The sequence below is a fragment of the Acomys minous genome (assembly GCF_964271855.1).
Source record: "Acomys minous genome assembly, chromosome: 9".
Classification (NCBI taxonomy): domain Eukaryota; kingdom Metazoa; phylum Chordata; class Mammalia; order Rodentia; family Muridae; genus Acomys; species Acomys minous.
The window spans coordinates 1,170,557-1,191,804 of NC_140490.1; the positions used below are offsets into that span (position 1 = coordinate 1,170,557).

Here is a 21,248-nt window from a genome sequence, read left to right on the forward strand (position 1 = left end):
GTTCTCTCTGATGGCCACTCAAGCAGTCACTCTCCTAATATTTTAGTCAGCATTGCTTGCGTATATGGGGTAACCCCATGGGATTGTAACAGACCAGAACCCCCTGCTGATCAGGACAACCCATAAAGGACGTGTGTCAAGTTCTGGTGCTGCCACTAGGTTAAGTGCATAGTAACCAATACTTGACTAGTAATGAACCACCGAGTTCCAGGACGGTGCACCTGCTACGCTGAGCTTTGTTATGTCAGGATGTGCTTCTACTTATTTGAAACGCTATGGAAGCCTGTGTCCGTCCTACCCCCAGAGCCTCTCTGCCCCGTGTTCACCATGCCACTCTTTTGTGCTGTTTTCTCTATGCTTGCTTTTACCTTCTGTTGTTTGTCATGGCCTTAAAAACGCTAGACTACATGCATAAGTACATAGACACACAGACACACACAGAGACACACACCATGGAGAGTGGGTCGTGTGAGCGTGTTCCATGGCACGCATACAGTAACAGACTGCTTCGTGATTTGTTTCTCAGAGCAAAGCCCCATCATAGCTAGGCACAGTGGCATGTCCTTGTCATCCCAACATTTGGGAGGCAAGCCCTGGCTTACACGAGATTCTGTTTCAAAAAACAAAAACATATCCCCATCATTAATCAATGCAAGTTTGACTTTGTTTCTTTTGGTTTTTCACAACAGGGTTTCTCTGTGTAGCCTTGGCTGTCCTGAACTTCCTTTGTAGACCAGGCTGGCCTTGAACTCACAGAGATCGCCTGCCTCTGCCTCCCCGAGTGCTTACACACGGCTCTGTTCCTCAGTTAGCTGAATGCTTAATGGCATGTTGATAAACTTTTGCTCCATTACAATCTTATGGGGTGTATATGAGCACATACACAAGTATATACAAGTGATCCTGACTGAAGCATTAGGAAGCACAGAACTGCACAATTATATATGCATACACATTACATAGGGATGCTTTTTACATAAGATGGCAATGCTGCCTCACCTGACTTCTTACAAAACGCACCGGATGTTTAACATAGTCCCCACTTCATGGGAAGGGAGAACCATGGGATTGGCTTAATTGGAAAGTGTCTTAAGAGTGTGAGACACTTAGAGGCCTTGAGCCACCATATAAAAAGCCTAACAACCTTGAGGCCTTTCCTCAGTGGGGACATCTTGACCATGTGGAGAGACCACTTGCTGAAACACTAGACACATGGTAAAAAGCTCCTAGTTGGCTCTAGCCCCAGGTGGAGAAGAGTAGTGGCCAGACACCTGCTCTGGGTGGTTCCTGTCTCATTCTGGTTCATAGAATCTGTGGGCCTGTGAGCTGTGCTGTAGGACACTCACTTGGTTATGTGACAGAAGCAACTGGGCCAGATTCTGAGACAAGGGTAAGTAGACTTTGCATTTGTACAGAATAAGGGGAGAGCCTGGGATATGTAGGCTGCAGACTTAGCTTTGTGAACTGCCAGTGGAAGGCTACCACTTTTCTTTTTTGTTTGTTTGTTTTGTTTTGTTTTATCAAGACAGGGTTTCTCTGTGTAGCCTTGGCTGTCCTGGACTCACTTTGTAGACCAGGCTGACCTCGAACTCACAGCGATCCGCCTGCCTCTGCCTCCCAAGTGCTGGGATTAAAGGCGTGCGCCACCTTGCCCGGCATCCGAGCTCAATTCTGAAGGATCCTTGTGTTTAGCTTTGTCTTGGTGCATGGGTTACAAGGGCACTGTGGACATGCCAAAGCCCGCAGATGCAGCCTTTACTCTGGAGCCTGTTAGTGACCTCAAGCTCTGAGTACAAGTAAACTGGGAGGGTGTGGACCTGTGATACAAACATTTCCCCTCAAACAGGGACAGGCTTACCGTTGGCACCTTTAGATGATTTAATTCTGGGCAAGAGCAGAGTCCCCGTGCCCTGGGTTGTATTGCCCCTCTCCCTGCACTCACGTTGTTCCTCCCTCTTCTCTTTCTCTCGCAAAAGCTGTAGGCTGATGCGGTTATATCCAGCCTGCCATTGGATGGGCCAGGTTCTGACACCATCTTTCACCAGGTTTGCGTACTGTTCCCGTCCCAGAGCAGTGAAAACAGTAAAAACAAGTCCTGGCTGATAGAAGTTTCCTGTGGGGGCAGAGTCCTTCCCTTTCACCCCCTAGCAGAAACAGGCCCGTGTTTGCCCTAAATGGGCATGGGCACGGGAGATAAGAAGGTTCTGTGTGGCAACGCAGATGCCTCAGACCAGGAGCTCTCTGGGTGTGGATGGGCTTGGCCCTGAGGTGTCTGGGACCGCAGCATTGTGTCATGGGCTATGTTGTGTTTTCAGGTGGGGGTCCTAGCAGGCAGAAAGCCGGAGGGATGGCTGCTCAGCTGTGTCCTTCAGTGCTTAAACACTGACAAGTGCAGCAGTGATGTGGACAAACCTTCAGGAGTCTGCTCTGGTTTCCTTTGTGGCTGTGACTAACAGACAGTAGGGAGGAGAGCGCTGTGAGCCCTGTTTCCAGGGTTACCTTCTTGCTGCTGATAACAGGCAGGAAATTAAAACAATCTGTGATAGAGCTTTGTTCTTATTATCCACAGATGGCAGCTTTGAGATAGGAGGGGGCAAAGCATAAGTAAATATAGCCAGGAAACTTCATTATAGAAGAAAAATGACTCGGTGAGGTCAAGTTTACAGTCTGAGTTCATTTTGATGAAATGCGGTTTAGGCAACATGGCTGGTGTCTTCCGTTCCACACCAAGCATTAAGCCTTGTGAGGACAGTTCAGTTTCTTCTTGGTTTGATTTTGAGTATATAAACATTTATATCAACTCAAAGTCCAAACTCCGTGACATGGGCTGGAGAGATGGCTCAGTGGTCGAGAGCATTTGCTGCTCTTCCAGAGGACCTGGGTTCAATTGCTCCCCAGCTCCAGGATATTCAGTTGCTGTGTGGATGCCACAGGCATCTGCATTCACATGTGCACATACCCAGTCCCCATACTTTTAATTAATTAAAAAAAAAAACTATCTAAAACAAAAAAAAAAAACAAAAAAAAAACCCAGCAAAACAATCTGATCAGTAAATGAGGAAATGAAAAAAAAAATTAAAGGTGCAAAAAAAAATCTATCTAAAACTATGACAAGTCATATTTAAAAACAGTTTATTTCCAGCTGTCTCCCTTTTGAAATTCATAATCCTTTTATTTGTTTTTTGTTTTTAGAGATAGGGTTTCTCTGTGTGGCCTTGGCTGTCCTGGAGCTCACTCTGTAGACCAGGCTGGCCTCAAAGAACTCACAGAGATCCGCATGCCTCTGCGTCCCGAGTGCTGGGATTAAAGGCATGCGCCACCACTGCCCGGCCTGTTTGGTTGTTTTTAAGACAAGGTTTCTCTGTGTAGCTCTGGCTGATCTGGAACACACTCTATAAACCAGGCTGGCCTTGAACTCATAGAGATCCTCCTGCATCTGCCTCTTGAATGCTGGGATGAAAGGTGTGTGCCACTGCCTGGCTATCATCCTTTTATAAGTAATTATTTTATTAGCTTTTAAATTTAGCCTTCCATTTTTTTTTTTAGTATAAATGTTCACATTTCACATGAGGCCACATAATGTATTCCAATGAAAAAATAGTTTAACTTTATTAAGGCACAACTAACATCTAACTCTACAATGACAGTGTGAGTTCAGACAGACAGACAGACAGACACACGTCATCTAGCTGCCAGGGCGATGATAATATGGGCCTTTTCTGTCACCCCACAAAAGTTTCTTCCTGATATTTTGCAACCAAATCCTCCCCCACTTCTCTGTCCCCCACGAACCTTTTATTTTCCTCTACTATAATTTCACACCTGCTCTTCAGACTGCACATAACTGAGCTGAGAGGACTGTTGTGCTGGGAGGTACAGCCTTCTCAGACCACCACTGCACATGACATATGACACTGCTTTTGTGGCCTGTCGTGGGCTGAGTGTTGCTGTGTAGCGCGCAGAGGGGCCTTCATGTTTCCATGTGACTTTGTGTCGCTCAGGGACTCAACGTATCTTTTATGGTTTTTCAGAGTCATGCTTCCTTGTTTATACATTGCAGTTGTTGGATATTATTTTTACGTTTTGAAGTAATTCTAAACTTACGACAAAATTACAAAGATGGTTTTCATATACCATTTCATCAACTTCTACCAAAAAATAGAGTGTCTCATGCATATGGTACAGTTGGTAATACTTAAGTCAATATTTGCACAATGCTGCAAACCACATACTTTACTCAGATTCTGATTTTAGGCTTTTTTTCTCTCTCTCTTTTTTTTGGTTTTTGAAGACAGGGTTTCCCTGTGTAGCCTTGGCTGTCCTAGATTTGCTTTGTAGACCAGGATGGCCTGTAGAACTAACTCATAGCAATCTACCTGCCTGTGCCTCACGAGTGCTGGGATTAAAGGCATGCACCTCTATGTCTGGCTTGATTTTAGTTTTAATTGCACTTATCTATTATATTTCACTAATCTCCTCTACTCTCACAATTACACAGCCTTTTCATATATTTTAAAAACTACTTATTCATTATTATGTATACAGTGCTCTGGCTGCACATACACCCGCAGTCCGGAAGAGGGCATCAGATCACATCATAGATAGTTGTGAGCCACCATGTGGTACTGGGAATTGAACTTAAGACTTATGGAGCCACAGTCAGTACTCTTAAACTCTGAGCCATCTCTCCAGCCCTTTTTCATGTTTTTTTTTTTAATGACCTTAATGATTTTTCAAAGGAATAGCCATTGATCCACGCCTGATGACACACCCTTACCACTCCAGCTACTTGGGAAGCTGAGCTGTGAGGATTAGGAGTTCAAGACTAGCCTGGATAACCTAGGGAGACCTTATCTCTAGCAAAACAAACAAACAAACAAACAAACCAAAACAACAAACAAAAATAAAAACAAGCAACCTCCCCCCCCAAAAAACTCTACTGAAGTGTTTTTTGTTTTTTGAGACAGGGCATCTCTGTGTAGCCTTGACTGTCCTAGAACTTGCTCTATAGATTAGGTTGGTCTTGAACTCAGAGATCCACCTGCCTCTGCCGCCATGCCTGGCAGAAAGTGATCTTACAGTGTAGCACAGTCCTCAGATTTTCTGGAGATTAGACTCCACATTTTGGGAATACCACCCAGGTGGTAGTATCCACGGTCATGATGTCCTAGGAGTGACTGAATCTCCCCTGATCCGACAATCTCTTTTCTGTAGAGATGCTGTTTCCCCCACTGGGTGCCTTGCCTAAGGTCCAACAGCCAGCTGGGGAAAGAACCATGTTCCTACTTAGCCGGGCTGGAGGCTGGCTCTCCTGTGTGTGCTGTGTAGTTGTGAGAACTCTGAAAATGTCCTTTGCCAGAGAAGACAAATGTCTAATACCCCATGATTCCCTTCGGTTCACTTAAAAACGATGTTTGGTTTTTACCTTTATTTCTCATGTGACTAAGGATTTTAATGAGCAGTACATGGCCTTATGATATTAATTCTTAGAGATTCAGGGTGCTTCTGGGAACACCAAGGAGCTATATTTAAACTGCTTTCAGAGATACAACCAAAGGTTAGGGCAGGATACTCATCGTAGGAGACTGGTGCCAGAAAAGGGTTGTTTGCTTAGAGAGTGGCAGGCCTTGTCCCTGCCCCATCTTATCCCTGTTGGTCTGCGCGTTTAAACCCTACACACGTCCATTCTTGCTGGCCACACTAGAACTCTCCTACCAGATAATCCAAGTGGCCTGAAGAGTGCAGAGACTTAGCATGACGCATGGCTCGGAGGCAGAGCTCCTGAAGGTCAGGCAGTGGGGGCGGGCATTTGCACATCGCCGTGACTCATGGCCTGCCTTTCTGAGGGGGAAATAGCTGTGGGTGGCTGCAAAGCCAGCCTCATCTGGCCACACTTGTCTTATTTACTGTGTTGAATGGGTATTCCCAGAATCCTTGAAGCCACACACGCACATTAGCGTCCTGGTTGTAGTTTGGTCTGCCAAGCTGTGAGATCAGAATTTTCCTGTGCATGAGTTTGTTTTATAAAAGTTAGAACACACTCTTTATGTCAGTGACACATGACACTTACGTACAATATTAGGACACCCACCAGTTTGCCAACGTCATGGCTATATCGCAGCAATGGCTGTGGCTTCTATCCCTTTATCTTTCTGCAACCAGGACAGGAAGCTCTTGGTGTCACCGGCTGTTAAGTGCACTCAGTGCTCCCTTGGGCATCCTCTGGTTAGCCTTCTCCTTTGCAGATGAGGAAGGGACACTTACTGAGTGCAGCATTTTAGTATAAAGCATTTTGTTTGAAATCTCTCTCGCCTGCCTGGCCCTATGTCTTTGGAGGGTCACTGCTGACACATGACTGCTGCCCCCTAGGGAGGCAGAGGCATACTCATGCAGATTTATTTCTTTGGGAAGGCAACCATTAGAGTAAACCCGAAGCGACCCCACAATAACTTTGGAAAGCTTTGCAAAGTGTAGAAAATTACTTGGATATAGCAGAGGCGAAGTTTTCAAGGGTATGGATCAGGTCTCAGAAGCCAGAGGATTAACGCTAAATGTTTTTCTCATAGGTGGCTTTGTACACCTATGGCCTGTCATTTTGTCATATGTCCTGGCTCCCTTCCTCCAGCTCAGGATAAAACCCATTTTGACGTTTGCGTTTCTCATGAAACATTGTCCCGAGGGATGTTCATATCAATTAAAGAAAAAGGCCGCTCACTTAGGGAAAGTTAACTGACTTTTATTTCTATTTTCTTAATGTTTTAGTAAGGGCTTAAAAAAAAAAAACACTTACCATCTTTTGTGTTTAACCCAAGTGGCTTTTCTGTCTTTTGTGTTTTCCTGATTTCAGATGTTCTGAATGACGCCATATTTGATGAGGATCATGACGAGATGGTGATTGTGAAGGACATAGATATGTTCTCCATGTGTGAACATCACCTGGTTCCGTTTGTGGGAAGGGTAAGGTTCTCCTTGTTGCCTAATAGTTTAAGAAAGTGGGGGCTGGAGAGGTGGCTCAGCGGTTAAGAGCACTGACTGCTCTTCCAAAGGACCCGGGTTCAATTCCCAGCACCCACATGGCAGCCCACAACTATCTGTAACTCCAAGATCTGATACCCTCACACAGACATACATGCAGGTAAAACACCAGTGCACATACAATAAAAGTAAATAAATTATTTTTTTAAAAAAGAAAGTGTAATGAAAACCTCAAATAGGATAATTATAGTATAATTATATGTCAAACTATGGACTTATTCATTCATTCTATCTGTCTGCTCTATATCTATCTATCCATCCATCCATCCATCCATCCATCCATCCATCCAGAGTCCCACACGAGACCAAGCCACACAGTGGGGTCTAGCTCAGTCTCTGTGAGCTCGTATTAGCTCAGGTTATCAGCCGATTCTCAATGTTCTCAATATGTACAGTTTACACAGGTAATTTTTGACTCTACTAATTTTGGCTAAACTTATTTATGCTGGGCAGTGGTGGTGCATGCTTTTAATCCCAGCACTTGGGAGACAGAGGCAGGAAGGTCTTTGAGTTTGAGGCCAGCCTGGTCTATAGAGTGAGCTCCAGGACACCCAGGGCTACACAGAGAGACCCTGTCTCAAAAAACAACAACAAAAAGAGGAAATGGAAAAAGGAAACCAGCCAGGTGTGGCGGCGTATGCTTATAACACGAACACTCATGAAATGGAGTTTGGGGCAGCCTGTGTTACGTAAGAGGCAACAGAACAATCCCCAGAGATGCACCAGGATGGGCCTTTCGTCTTTGGCACCCTGTTTATAGTTCGCTACAGCCAGGCTCCTGCCGGTCTGCCCTGTGTTTTGAATGAACTGTTTGAGCCAAGGTCCACGTATGCGGAGCTGGACATGGTGACATGAGCAGGGTGACTGCAGTCTCTGCAGCCAGAGGTTACGGTATCAGTGGATTTAATTGGATTCCGCCCCTTTTTATGTATGTTGGGAGAAGAGAACCCAGTGCAAACTAGATAATAGGCCGTGCAGTTGGCATTCCATACACCTTTGAGAGCACGTGTGTCTGCAACACAGAGAGATGCCCTTATGCCCGCTCTCACGGGTTAATTCTATTTTGACTTTCTGTCAGGAAGTCAGAAAGCTCTCCAACCGAAAACCAACAGTAGGGGGTCATATGAATAATCTACACATTATATAAATTCAATAAGTACTAAATTTGCTTCACTTTTTTGTTAAGATTTTATTTTTCTTATCGGTTTAAAGCATAGAAATAGTCCATGTGTGTGTGTGCTTTCATTGATACACACTTTTGAATTGTATAAACTACAATCTCAGATGTTTGCATTATTTTCTTTTCTTGCTACTAAAAACATTATGGTAGAGCTGGGCGTAGCAGTGCACACCTTTAATCCTGATCTGCTCTATGTGCTGAATTCTAGGACAGCCAAGGCTATTATACAGAGAAACCCTGCTTTGAAAAGCCAACCAACCAACCAACTAACCCACCAACCACAAACAACAACAAGCAAACAACAACAAGCAAACAACCCCCACCTCTGCAAACCCACTATGGCCACCAACTTCTTGGCACGCACAGGCATCCATTTCTGTTGGGGCTGTATCTAAGAGTGGGATTGCAGGGCCATAAGGTACGCCCATATTTGCCTGACTCTCTGCTGACTTTGGGTTCTGGAAAGTGGTGGAACCAATTTACTCTCCCAGGAGCATGTGGGAGTTAACCAATATTTAATATTGTAGCTGGGCATGGTGACACATGCCTGTAATCCCAGCACCCAGGGAGGCAGAGGCAGGCAGATCTCTGCGAGTTTAAGGACAGCCAGGGTGACACAGAGAAACCCTGTCTCAAAAACAAAACAAAACAAAAAAATTACCTTCAAAAAATATTTAATATTACAACAGCACTTGGCACTGTCCTCCGTCTGTCTGTCTGTCTGTCTGTCTTATCTATCATCTCTGAACACTTTATAAAGGAAAAAACTGAACGTATACAAGAGCGAGAAGACTAGCCAGCGTTATTGTGTTCCATGTTCCCGTCAGCCAGCACCAGCAGTTATCCATATGGGAGCAATCATATACGTAGTCACTTATGGTGCTACATTAAGGCAAATCCCAGACTTTATTTCTTCCATAACATCTAGTATCTGTAAGAGATAAGGATTAAGAAAAGAAGAACCAATTTGGTGAGACAGCAATTAGTCTTTCAACATATTAAGGGATATGGCAGGCATTATGCATAGCACTGATTATTAACCGGCATCCCTGAAATATATACCAAGTCATACTAGCAATTAATATGCACCTCTAATATAGCTCCTTATTCATAAACCACCACAAAATTAATAGAACATCCTAAGTAGCGTTAATAACACAAGTCTAAGCTCTTCCACTTGTTTCAGGAATTTTCTAAATTAATTAATTTACTTTACATACCAGTTATAGCCCCTTCCCTTTTCTTTTTTTAAAGAATTTATTTAATTTTGTTTTATGTGCTTTGGTGTGAGGGTGTCAGAGCCATTGGAACTGGAATTACAGCCAGTTGTGAGCTGCCACGTGGGTGCTGGGAATTGAACCCAGGTCACCACTGCCTGGCTGCTTCATAGGTCCTGAAGATCTACTGCCACTGTGATGAATTTACACGTGTGTACGCTATGGTCTTCCTCTATCCATTTGTGCTGTCTGTGTCTTTATTATCTCACATCTCTCTCTTCCTAAAGGTCCATATTGGTTATCTTCCTAACAAGCAAGTCCTTGGTCTCAGCAAACTTGCCAGGTAAGTATGAGGTTTATAGAACTGTTCCTCTCTGCTGAGATTCCTGCCTCAAGATTTCTAACTTCTAGTCTGGAGAGATGGCTCAGCACTGAAGAGCACTGACTGCTCTTCCAGAGGACCCACATGGCTGGAGCTGACTCTCTCTCTCTCTCTCTCTCTCTCTCTCTCTCTCTCTCTCTCTCTCTCTCTCTCTCTCACACACACACACACACACACACGCATACATGTAGCTAAAAACCCAACGCACATAAAATAAAAATAAGTAAATTGTAAAAATTACTTCCACATATATGGATCTAGCTTAGAAGTTACAACCTAAAGGCCTGTGCTTGCATAGGCAGGCCTACTGTGGCGCTCGGAAACAACGTCTCTGTCTTCTACTGCCTGTTTCTCTTTCCCAATGCCCCTCACTGACATGAGATCCAAGGTCACCCCCCGCCCCCACCATCCCCTTGTCCCATTAGCAGTGAGGGTTGAGGAGGAAACATGTGCATGAGTCTTAACTGCACCATCTTTCTATTTGGGGGGGGGCAGGGAACAGAGGAACACTCGCATATATGGAGAGCAGTAGGAAATGCTTTGTGTTGATATAGGTCAGGCAGGCAAAAAAACAGATCCTGGAGTTGGCTTCCTTCACGCACGGTAGTGCCTCGTCCTATGAAGACACATCACGTGCCTCCGAAGCCTACGCCGACTCCCAGCGAGCGCACTTTTCATGCCCATGAGCTGGACAGAAACAGCTAGAGACTGCATGCTTGTTGTTAGTGAGCTCTCGCCATTGTATGTTCTCAGGGGTGCTAGAGAGGGCTTGGGGTGCTGCAGCCTTCATATGTTCTTGATTGGAGTTTCTCCAGTGTGAATCCTTCTTGTTTTCTTTCTTTCTTTTTAAAGACTTATTTATTTGTTTTATGTATTTGAGTGCTCTATTCTCATGTGCACCTGCAGGCCGGAAGAGGCCGCCAGATCACATTACAGATGGCTGTGAGCCTCCATGTGGTTACTGGGAACTGAACTCAGGACCTCTGGAGGAGCAGACTGGGCTCTTAGCTGCTGAGCCAGCTCACCAGCCCCCTTCTTGTTTTCAAACAGCCCTGGACTTTGTAGCTTTCTTCTGGAGTTTGTATAAGTTACTGTAATGGCCTTTCTGTTGTTTTCTGGGTTTTTTTTTCCCCCCCAAGACAGGGTTTCTCTGTATATAGCCTTGGCTGTCCTGGACTCACTCTGTAGACCAGGCTGGTCTTGAACTCACAGAGATCTGCCTGCTTCTGCTTCCCAAGTGCTGGGATTAAAGGCTTGTGCCACCACACCCTGCTCCATTGTTTTCTGCTTCCGAGCTTTTAGAGTGTTCTGGTATCTTAACTAGGACTCCTGGAGCTCACACAGTAATGGGAGCCGAGCCACTGGGGGAAGCGGAGGTGATGTGTTGTGCATGCATGGCAGTTTGCATCTCCCTGGAAGTTAGTGTGAGGGTTTCTGCTCCTGTATCTCTGTTAGGCTCCAGCCTTCAGTGTTCTATTGCCCCTAAGTGGTCTTTTGTGTTTTAGTTTGTTTTTATGGAGTTAGTGAATCCTGGGTTATCAGGGGAAATACTGGGAGGTGTGTGTGTGTGTGTGTGTGTGTGTGTGTGTGTGTGTGTGTGTGTGTGTGTCCAAATGACGGAGTAGGTAATGAATGTGTGGTGATTGCATTTAAACCTACCTGCAAACATCACTTGACTTCAGTCACATGGGAACACATGAATTGGACCAACCAACCGGCTGTTGTGTGGCTTTGGTGGGCGAGAGTGGGATTTACCACAGCCCTGAAGTCCCTCGCCTTTTCCCTTTCTTTCCTGGAATCTGTATACTCTGAGGTGGTTTGAGTGAGAATGTTTCTCATAGGCTTACGTGTTTGGACACTTGGTCCCCAGTTGGTAACACTGTCTGGGGGACCTAGGAGGCGTGGCCTTGCTGGAGGAAGTATGTCATTGGGGGCGGGCCTTGAGCTCACAGCCTGGCCTACTTCCGGTTAGCTCTTTTCTGCTTCCTGCTTGTGGTTCAAGGTGTGAGCTTCCAGCTTCTGTGCCTGCCCGCTGCCATGCCTGCCCACCATGACTGAAGAGCCCAAGAGCCCGGACACAATCTTCCTTTATATAATCATGGTCATGGTGTTTTATCACAGCAACAGAAGAGTAAAGGCAGCCTTCCCCCAGCTACTCACTCCTAATAGTAAAAACCAATTTATACTGACTGTGAAAACTAGTATCATCAACATGCTTATTGTAGGCCCAGTTTTCTCATTTTCTCTTTCATCAAGAAGGTTAGCTGTGCCTGTATCATGGGAATTGTGGCACTGTGGAGACTGTGACAGACTGTCTGTATAGGGAAGACGGGAGTCGGTGAAAAGTTTCACCGAGCAGTGTAAGCTCAGGTGTGGTCTTCTTACTTCCCTCTCATTGGTGCTGAGACTCAAGCCCAGGGCTTCATTCAGTCTCGGCAAGTTAGCGGCTCTACCACTGAGCCATAGCCCAGAGCCCTGAAGACCTCGAAGTCCACCCTCTGCTGGGCATGACTGATCGTGACAGTATGAGAAATGGATTTTAAGTGACCCCATGGGGTCACCTAGAGGCACAGGAGGGCAGCCTTGAGTGGGCCCTTTCTTGTGTGAAGCCACACAAAGAAGCCACTTGTTAGCATGAGGATTTGCCGTTGCTAATAGGATTAAAATGTAAGAGCACCAAACCAAGGCATAGCGTGTGTGTTACCTTTCATGTTTTGTAAAAGTTGTGAAGAAACAGTTTGTTAAATAGAAAAGCCAACTGAGGTTTTTATCCGGCTGCCTGCTTCTTTTGAGCAGCAAGGATGCTCGCAGAAGGAGGAGTAAGAGAGAGGCTGCGTCTTAGCAAAACCTTACTGTTCGTTTTAATCCTGTGTGTGAAGTCTGTTGTCGGCTCACCTTTAAATGCATGACCTTTCCATCCCAGGAAAGTCAAATATCAAGCAGGAAAGCCTCTAGTCAGAGGAAGACACCGCCAGTGAGGTGATTTGGTTCTAGTGGAAGTCACATCAAATAATGGAAATTCTCTCTGTTGCTAAGAAGCTGAATGTTTTCTTAGAACAGTTGAATGAATATAATTAAACCTTGAATTTGGAATTGTAGTTCCTGAGGATAGACTTGGCTGTCCTGGGATTACCTGGTGTGGAAGGGCTCACTAGGCCACTACTGCAATGGTCAGAGAGAAATAACAGCCTGCCTCTAGTGCATATGTTTTTACTCCATTTTATTAGAGGTTTTTGTTTTGTTTTGTTTTGGTTTTTTGAGACAGGGTTTCTCTGTTTAGCCTTGGCTGTCCTGGATTCACTTTGTAGACCAGGCTGGCCTCAAACTCACAGCGATCCGCCAGCCTCTGCCTCCCGAGTGCTGGGATTAAAGGCGTGCGCCACCATGCCCAGCATCCTGGTCCTGGAAGCCTCCTGCCTCATACACTTCTCCTCTTCCAGCTGGCACATGCTGTGTCCTCTGCTGAGCCTCTACCGTCCTCCTCCTGGATTGTGCATTAAGGTCCCGACTCTGCTGTGCCTCCTCTGAGGGCCCTTGAATCCCAAGTGATGCTGGAATGTTCTTTCTCAAGTGCAAATTTAATCATGCTGTCCCTTTTTGTGACTACCCATAGCTTTTAAGACAAAGTTCAAGTTCTTTGGAATAATTGATCAAACTCCCAGAGAACAGAAGTTAACCAGAGATTGTTGGAGGTTTAACTGACTGAGGGGCCCATGATAATATTTAGGAACGGGAGTGTATGTAACAAAAAGAGACCCTTAAGATTTACTTATTATGTAAACAGTGCTCTGCCTGCCTGAGTGCCTGCCTGCCAGAAGAGGGCACCAGATCTCACTATAGATGGTTGTGGGCCACCATGCGGTTGCTGGGAATTGAACTCAGGACCTCTGGAAGAACAGACAGTGCTCTTAGCCGCTGAGCCATCTCTCCAGCCCATCTTTTTTTTTCTTTTGACACAGGGACTTACTCTGTAGTTCAGGCTAGCTTGGAAATCATGGCGGTCTTCTTAGATCAACCTCTTGAGGGCTGAGGTTGCAGGGGCCAGCCGCCGTGTAACCATTAGGAATCAGTTTTCACAGGTGAGGTGAGAATGCAGTTTACTGAAAGCTAGGAATGCTGCACGTGAAAGTGGCTATAAAGGAATTCAGGTCAGGGCTTAGGTGGGAGGGGTCAGAGGCGGTCAGTTTATGAATATCCCTTCCTCATTGACTAACCAATATAATCACTCATTTTTAATGTATTAATAAATTCATAGTGTTGCACTTGCACGCCTTTAATCCCAGCACTCAGGCTGGATGATCTCTGTGAGTCCAAGGCCAGCCTGGTGGACATGGTGAGTTCTAGGGCAGCCAGAGTTACACAACACTGTAATGCCTTATTGACCTGCTCAGTGTACATCTTATTACTATTCAGGGTCACCTGCCTGAAGATGACCCTGGGCCCAACGACAACAACCATTAACCAAGAAAATGCTCCATGGACTTGCCCACAGGCCAGTCTTACGGCGACATTTCCTTGATTATGTTTCCCTCTTCCCAGATATACCCAGGTTTATGTCAAGTTGACAAAAATCAAACAGTATACATTGTTCCTTACCTGAAAAACAAACACACAAACAAACCCTTTCTGAGCACAGGGAAGATGTTTGACACACAACCACATAGATACTCAATATGGTCCAACCCCTGCTTCCCAGGGCTGGGGACGGAACCCAAGGCCTTATGTGTGCTAGGCAAGCGCTTACCACAAGAAGGCAACAAACATGTATTCCTATTAAAGTGTGGATGAAAGAAACAGACATCCAGTGTTACCACCATTTGTCTAAGATTACATTCTCCATTCTACTTAAGGAAAATAAATAAGCTGGAGTTTTAATCTAAGATTACATTCTCCATTCTACTTAAGGAAAATAAATAAGCTGGAGTTTTAAACTATAGATAAATGACATCTCCTACACACTTGACAAACTAGTCAGCTAAAAACCTGCCAAAAGTAATAAACACAAAAATTTAGCTCACTAGTTCCTATCTGGGGTCTTAAGAAACCATTCTTCGGTGAGCTGGGCATGGTGGCACACACTTTTAATCCCAGCACTGGGGAGACAGAGGCAGGCAGATCACTGTGAGTTCGAGGTCAGCCTGGTCTACAAAGTGAGTTCAGGACAGCCAAGGCTACACAGAGAAACCCTGTCTCGAAAAACCAAAACAAACGATTCTTCTTGATCAACCAAAACAACATTATATCTCTTTTACACTTTATAACTACTGGGCCCGAGGAATAGTCCTGCCATAAGGGATCCCCAGATTGGGCCGTGAATGTGAAGCTAGTCTGCAAATGTTAGCTAAAAAGGAGCGATTTTCCAGAGAGGTGTACAGGTATGTGTGTCATAAAATGTCTCATAGAAGTGACTCTTAAAATGGAGTCTAAACCAAGAATAAGCAGTAATGCTTTAAAGAAAAGTTGTGTATCACCAGTTGCCACCCTCACGTGGGCTGCCCACACGAGCTGGCAGGTCTCACTGTAAAGCCAGGAGCTGCCTGTTTGGGAGAGCGTCAATCCCGTGAAATACTTACACAAACCTTTCCTAAGGAAAACCCGAGAACTCTGATCTGCTCTAATCTGATTACTCTAATAGATTTAGCTGGTTCAGTAGCTGACCTACTATTAATTAACAAATAGCCTTTTTATTTTTAACTTGAACTTTAAGCTCCGGTAAAACAATATGATTAATTAGAGCGCCCAAGAGTTAGCCTGAAGTTGATGCCTGGGGAGCGTCAAGATTTGTTTCTCCCCATAATTATGTTTTCCCTAAGTGAATGCTACACTTGGGGCCTTATTAGGTCTCCTTCCGAGTGCCTCTTTGGGGACTTAGGGAGCAGAGCTGAGGTATGACCGGGGGTCTCTGCTTGAGTGCATCTTCTGGGTCCACATCTCACCGTCACTGCCACAGAGTCCTTGTCTCATGAGAAAGCTTTGCTGAATCCGTTTCAAACACGCGACTAACCAACACATCCGTCTCTTCTAGGATTGTAGAAATCTACAGTAGAAGACTACAAGGTAAACACGTACAATCTTTATCTACAGAAAACTTTCCCCCCTAGAACAAATAATGGTTTTATCCTGTTACAAGTGTAATAAATATGATGCAGAAATGAAACCCTCTGAGGGAGGTATGAGTGTTTTAAGCCGGTGTCTCTGTGTGTGTCATCATTTTCAAATTAGACTTAAACAAAAGTGGCTCATATATGATTGGCCTCACGTTCCTCCCCACACACACCTCACACCCCTGACCATCTGCCTCCCTTCTGTGGCTGTTTCGAATTCCACCGTGTGAGTTAATCTGCCAGCCAGTCTCTGCTCTAGTTGACATTTGGGATTTTTCCAGCATTGGCAGAGTTCTGAGAACACCTTTGTATGTGTTCAAAGACAAATTTTTGTCAGCATAACAGTTATTAGCCAGGCGGTGGCCACGAATTCCATTAATCCCAGCACTTGGGAGGCAGAGGTAGGTGGATCTTTGAGTTCAGGGCTAGCCTGGTCGAGTGAGTTCTAGGACAGCCAGGGCCACACAGAGAAACCCTGGCTCAGAAAACAAAACAAACAAACAAACAAACAAGAAAGTGAATGATTTAGGTAGGTTCCAGCATTGGTTTTCCACAGTTCAGCAGTTAGCTTTCATGCTAGTGACCCTGCTGCAAGTTAATTAATTTGTCAATCCAGTTTGTATCACAGAGATGCTGGTGAGCATCTTGCTGTTCTGGTCTCTTCCCTGCAGAGGTGCTGGAGGCCAAGGTTTCTTCAGGGCCTGTAGTGCTTATGAAGTCTGCTTCATCAGACCACAGCTGTTCTAGAGGCAAATAAAGAGAAAGAAATGAATAAACAAACAAACAAACAAACAAATAAATCTCCCAGCTGCCTATTTCTGCTTTAAAACCCACCTCTTTGTCACATCCACAGTCCAAGAACGCCTCACCAAACAAATTGCGGTGGCCATCACAGAAGCCTTGCAGCCTGCTGGCGTTGGGGTGGTGATTGAGGCAACGTAAGTCCAAACCCGACTTCCACATCCACACTGGCTTGCACCTTAGAGCCTCTCAGCTCCTCTAGGACCAAGCCTGCCGATGCTGGTGACATGCCCCGCTCCCCACAAGCTGACTGAGAAGCTAGGGCGTAGAAAAGATTTTGTCTTGTTTTTCACCTTACTTAAGTCCTGTGTTTTGTGTCTGTGCACGTGTGCGCTGGTGATGCTGGTGGAGGTTAGAGGTAGGTAACAGGTAGTTGTGAGCCTCTCAAAGTGGGTCCTGGGAACCAGATTCACGACATTTGATGTTTCCTAACCACTGAGTCAACTGTACCATGTGCAGTCAGTAGTGTGTTGTGTCTTGTCTGTTTCCTTAGCTTTTTTGTGAGGGTATGTTTCCCAAATAGAAAAAAGTAAGAGTTGCTACACAGGACAAACCAAGGTATTAGTTTTTTGTTTTTTGTTTTTTAAAGAACAAAGTATTTTCAATTTTTCAATTTAACTGTTAACTGAGGTTTTAGTAAACACAAAACAATCGCTGCCGATGAGGTATAACATAGTGTCTTGACAGCTGTGTAGACTGCAGTGTGTAAATACGGGTTCAGTGTGCCCTATTTCTCAGATATTCCTCCTTTCCCTAAGAGTAAAAAAAGCGCAAATGTGCCGGGTGCAGCAGTGCACACCTGCAACCCCAGTACTCTGGGAGGCAGAGGCAGATGGATCTCTGAGTTCGAGGCCAGCCTGGTCTACAGAGTGAGCTCCAGGACAGCCAAGGCCACACAGAGAAACCCTGTCAATGTTTCCTTTCTGCCTTTAGAAATTATGCAAACAGTGTTGTCATCTCTGCTCACCCCACTCTCTCACAGCAGGCCAGGGTTTCTCACTGGATTTAGCTGTAACCTCAAACCCACCTGCCCCGCTCAGTGCTTTCAGCCCCTGGGAGGCGCTGTTCTGTCCCGTGTGCTGCTTGCCTTTCTGTGTCCAGACTTTGAGTTGCACCGTTGTACAGGCAGTTCTCCCATGCGATGACAGTGCCCGAGCTCTGCCCTGCAGGCAGTTCTCCCGTGCGATGGCAGCCCCCGAGCTCTGTCCTGTGCAAACTGTCTTGCTTCAAATTTGTAAGGGGGAAAACAAAACAAAACAAAACAAAACTTACTTGCTTCTTTATCTAGGAAGAAAATTCTGCCTTTACTTTCTGATTGGAGCTGGGTGTGGTGGCGCACACCTTTAATCCCAGCACTCGGAAGGCAGAGGCAGGTGGAACTCTGTGAGTTCCAGACCAATCTGGTCTACAAAGCGAGTCCAGGACAGCCAAAGCTACACCGAGAAACCCTGTCTTGAAAACAAAACAAAACAAAACAACAACAACAACAAAATACTTTCTGATTGGATGTATCAAGAACTCAACCACAAATAGAAACAAAAATTGGATGACATAAAATGATCCAAGAGAAAGCTTAGTGTTTTCCTAAGAAGGGATGCTTTCATACATGTGCTAACTGAACTTGGATTAGTTTTTCCCCCCCTGCTTTTTACTTAACTGAAAACAAGACAGCCCTGTCTATGCCTTTAAACCAGCTCTGTTTGTCCTGCTTTATAGACACATGTGCATGGTAATGCGAGGTGTGCAGAAAATGAACAGCAAGACTGTCACCAGCACCATGCTGGGCGTGTTCCGGGAAGACCCAAAGACTCGGGAGGAGTTCCTCACGCTCATCCGCAGCTGAACTTCCGTGCGGGGAGACCCAGTTTGCAGACCTCACTGCTCATGGGCGTTTTCCGTCTCAATCGTGCATTCCCGTTTCAGTTGGTACACATGTGAACTTTGTTTCTCACCATGAATTGTATTTAATAATTATTTATAGATGTGTCAAATAAAAGTAATCAACTTAGGGGTGAGCCTTTGGCTTTTCTTCTCGTGGCATCGTTAAAGTGAACTGCCAAGAGTATGGGTTTGCTTCCATTCAGATTCCCCGAGGATGCTGGGAAAAGGGAAGACCCATGCATTGGGTTGAAGTCATAGTTGACTCATTAGCAGAGGGCACTGGACAGTCAAGGAGCTGTGGCCACTGTGCTGGAGACACGGATGGACAGAGCGCAGTGCTCCCTGTATTCAGAGACCCCCAGACTCCACTACTCTGCTTTGATTGTGTTTGAAATGACCAGTGACATTTTATTCTTGACTTTTCTTTTTTGGTTTTTCGAGACATGGCTTCTGTAGCCCTGGCTGTCCTGCACTCCCTCTGTAGATAAGGCTCTCACTGAGATCTACCTGCTTCTGCCTCCCAAGTACTGGGGTCACAGGTGTGTGCCACCACGCCCGGCTTTTATTCTTGATATTTATTAACTGTCCAGCCATAACACTAGTCTCTGAGGGAAGGTGGGATATCTGTCTTTAGTTTTGCTGTGAGTTAAAAAGGCACATTTTCCACCTTCTATATTTCACAATTTGAGTACAGGGAATTACCTCCTACGGTTGCTTAGGAGTTTTATTCTCACGTCAGCATGCATGGATTTCGAGGGTTGGATTCTGCCTTGATGGATATGGCACCATCTGGAGTGCTGGTACTCTTGCCATCTTTTAGGAAACCCATTATGTCATAAGTTCCTAAGTGCCAGCCCTGCATGTTGCTGATTTTCTGTTAGTTCTTGGGGTTTGCTTCAAAGCATCTTCAAAAACTCTTATGAAGCATTTTTCTAATTTATTTCCAGCATCTTTGGAAACTGCCTGTCTTGCCAGCTCTGTAGACTCCCAGCCCCTCTGTAGTGGAAGGAGATAGAACTGCCTGAGGGAGGGAGGCCCACATGGGGCTGTGCCCACTGCTCTGCCCATGCCACGCCATTGCTGTTGGAGTCTGAGCAGATGCACTGGGGACTTCTGTCTAGTTCCCTTCTTGTCCGCTTGTGTCTTGTCTTCAGTACAAGTGTTCAGAGGTGTAGCTGTTCAGGATGCTTGGCTTATGACCACTTACTACATTCTCCACAGGGGCAGTGAGGGCCAGGCTGTCACAGCACTTTTGCCTTCTTACACAGCTGTTCCATGAAGGTTTCTCTCACCGGCTGACCAGTGCTCTTTAAAAGGAGTCCTGTGGTCCTGTCACTGCCGCCACCTAGACATCAGCTTATGATGAAGCAAAAACAGGATTTTTTACTTTATTTTATTTTATTTTTTATTCTCTACTTTTTATTTTTTATTCTCTACCTTTCCATGGCACTGTCTGAATTTAGAGTTTCTAAAGTATAGTCAGGCTGCTTTTGAGTTCCCTTTGAAATCTAACCTGATAGCAGTGTTAGTCCGATTGGTATTCAGATGTTTCTGGGTAGAATGCTAAGTACTTAACTCATGTTTGGTATTTCAAAGTAAAACAAAAACCAGTGTGACTTGACTTAGAGGACCAAAGAAATTGTTAGGTCTACCTTTGTCTTCTTTGTGTGGTCATTTGTGTTCCTTCTGAATGGCTGGTGGGTTGTTCTCTGCAAGTGTTCTTAACAGGTGCCTGACACGCCCACAGGCTGTGGTCTCCCCAGTGTCCGGAAAGTGCCAGCCTTGTCTGTCTCACTCTGGTGTGTAGTGCTTCGAAATTACCATTTCACATCAGTGACACCAAGTCCATTTGGGGGGATTTTTAAGAATTTGATGTATTTAAATATACTGTTCAATTATGCGATTTGGTTTTTCTGTATGTATCTGTATGCTGCTGAAGTTGGTTCTATTTAAATGATTAAAGTGTTATAATTTTGTTCTTGTGAACACTTCTTTTTTCAGTCACCAGTATGAATACATCGTATCAACTAATCTGATTATTTTAGTTCTGTTTAGCTAAAATGCCTGTCATGAAGCTTTTCTTCATCCAGTAAAGGATTACAGTGGGCTGGGGAGATGGCTTAGAGGTTAAGAGCACTGCCTGCTCTTCCAAAGGTCCTGAGTTCAATTCCCAGCAACCACATGGTGGCTTACAACCGTCTAAAATGAGATCTGGTTTCCTCTTCTGGCCTGTAAGCATAAATAAAATTTAAAAACCGGGGCCTAGAGCACACAGCTCACAGTGTTATCAGAGGCATTGGTAGTTCCGTGTTAGTAATCCAGCCTCTTGCTGGTGATGGGGGGGAAGGGGCTGGGACAGGCACTGCTTTTCGACCCTGATGAGAAGGAAGGGGCTGGGGACAGGAGGCAGATGCTCCCCTCCTTAGGAGGTCTCTTGCTAGGCAAAGCCAGAAGTGAGGTGCAAAGGGTTTCGCTGGCTTTTTTCCCTGCTCTGTGCCAGCGTGTGCCCTCCTACCCATGGTCTTCCGCATTGCTTTTCCCCGGACAGTGTCTCCAGCCCTCACTGGTCATCTGTGTACCTAGGTGCCGGGCACTGGAGTGGGCCGCTGCCTCTCACAATACCCTGCGGATTGAGCGCTGGATCCTGC

The 21,248-nt window shown here is 45.3% G+C and overlaps 1 protein-coding gene across 1 annotated transcript in view; it reads left to right on the forward strand.

The window, feature by feature from the left end:
• Positions 1 to 18,727, forward strand: part of GCH1 (GTP cyclohydrolase 1) — a 31,015-nt gene extending 12,288 nt beyond the window's left edge. Inside the window, exons 2-6 of the mRNA XM_084797076.1 lie at positions 6,848 to 6,957; positions 9,720 to 9,775; positions 15,840 to 15,871; positions 16,772 to 16,856; positions 18,436 to 18,727. Of these exons, the coding sequence (XP_084653202.1) occupies positions 6,848 to 6,957; positions 9,720 to 9,775; positions 15,840 to 15,871; positions 16,772 to 16,856; positions 18,436 to 18,562 (410 nt within the window). The 3' untranslated portion in view covers positions 18,563 to 18,727. The remainder of the gene's footprint in view (positions 1 to 6,847; positions 6,958 to 9,719; positions 9,776 to 15,839; positions 15,872 to 16,771; positions 16,857 to 18,435) is intronic.
• Positions 18,728 to 21,248: the final 2,521 nt, after the last annotated feature.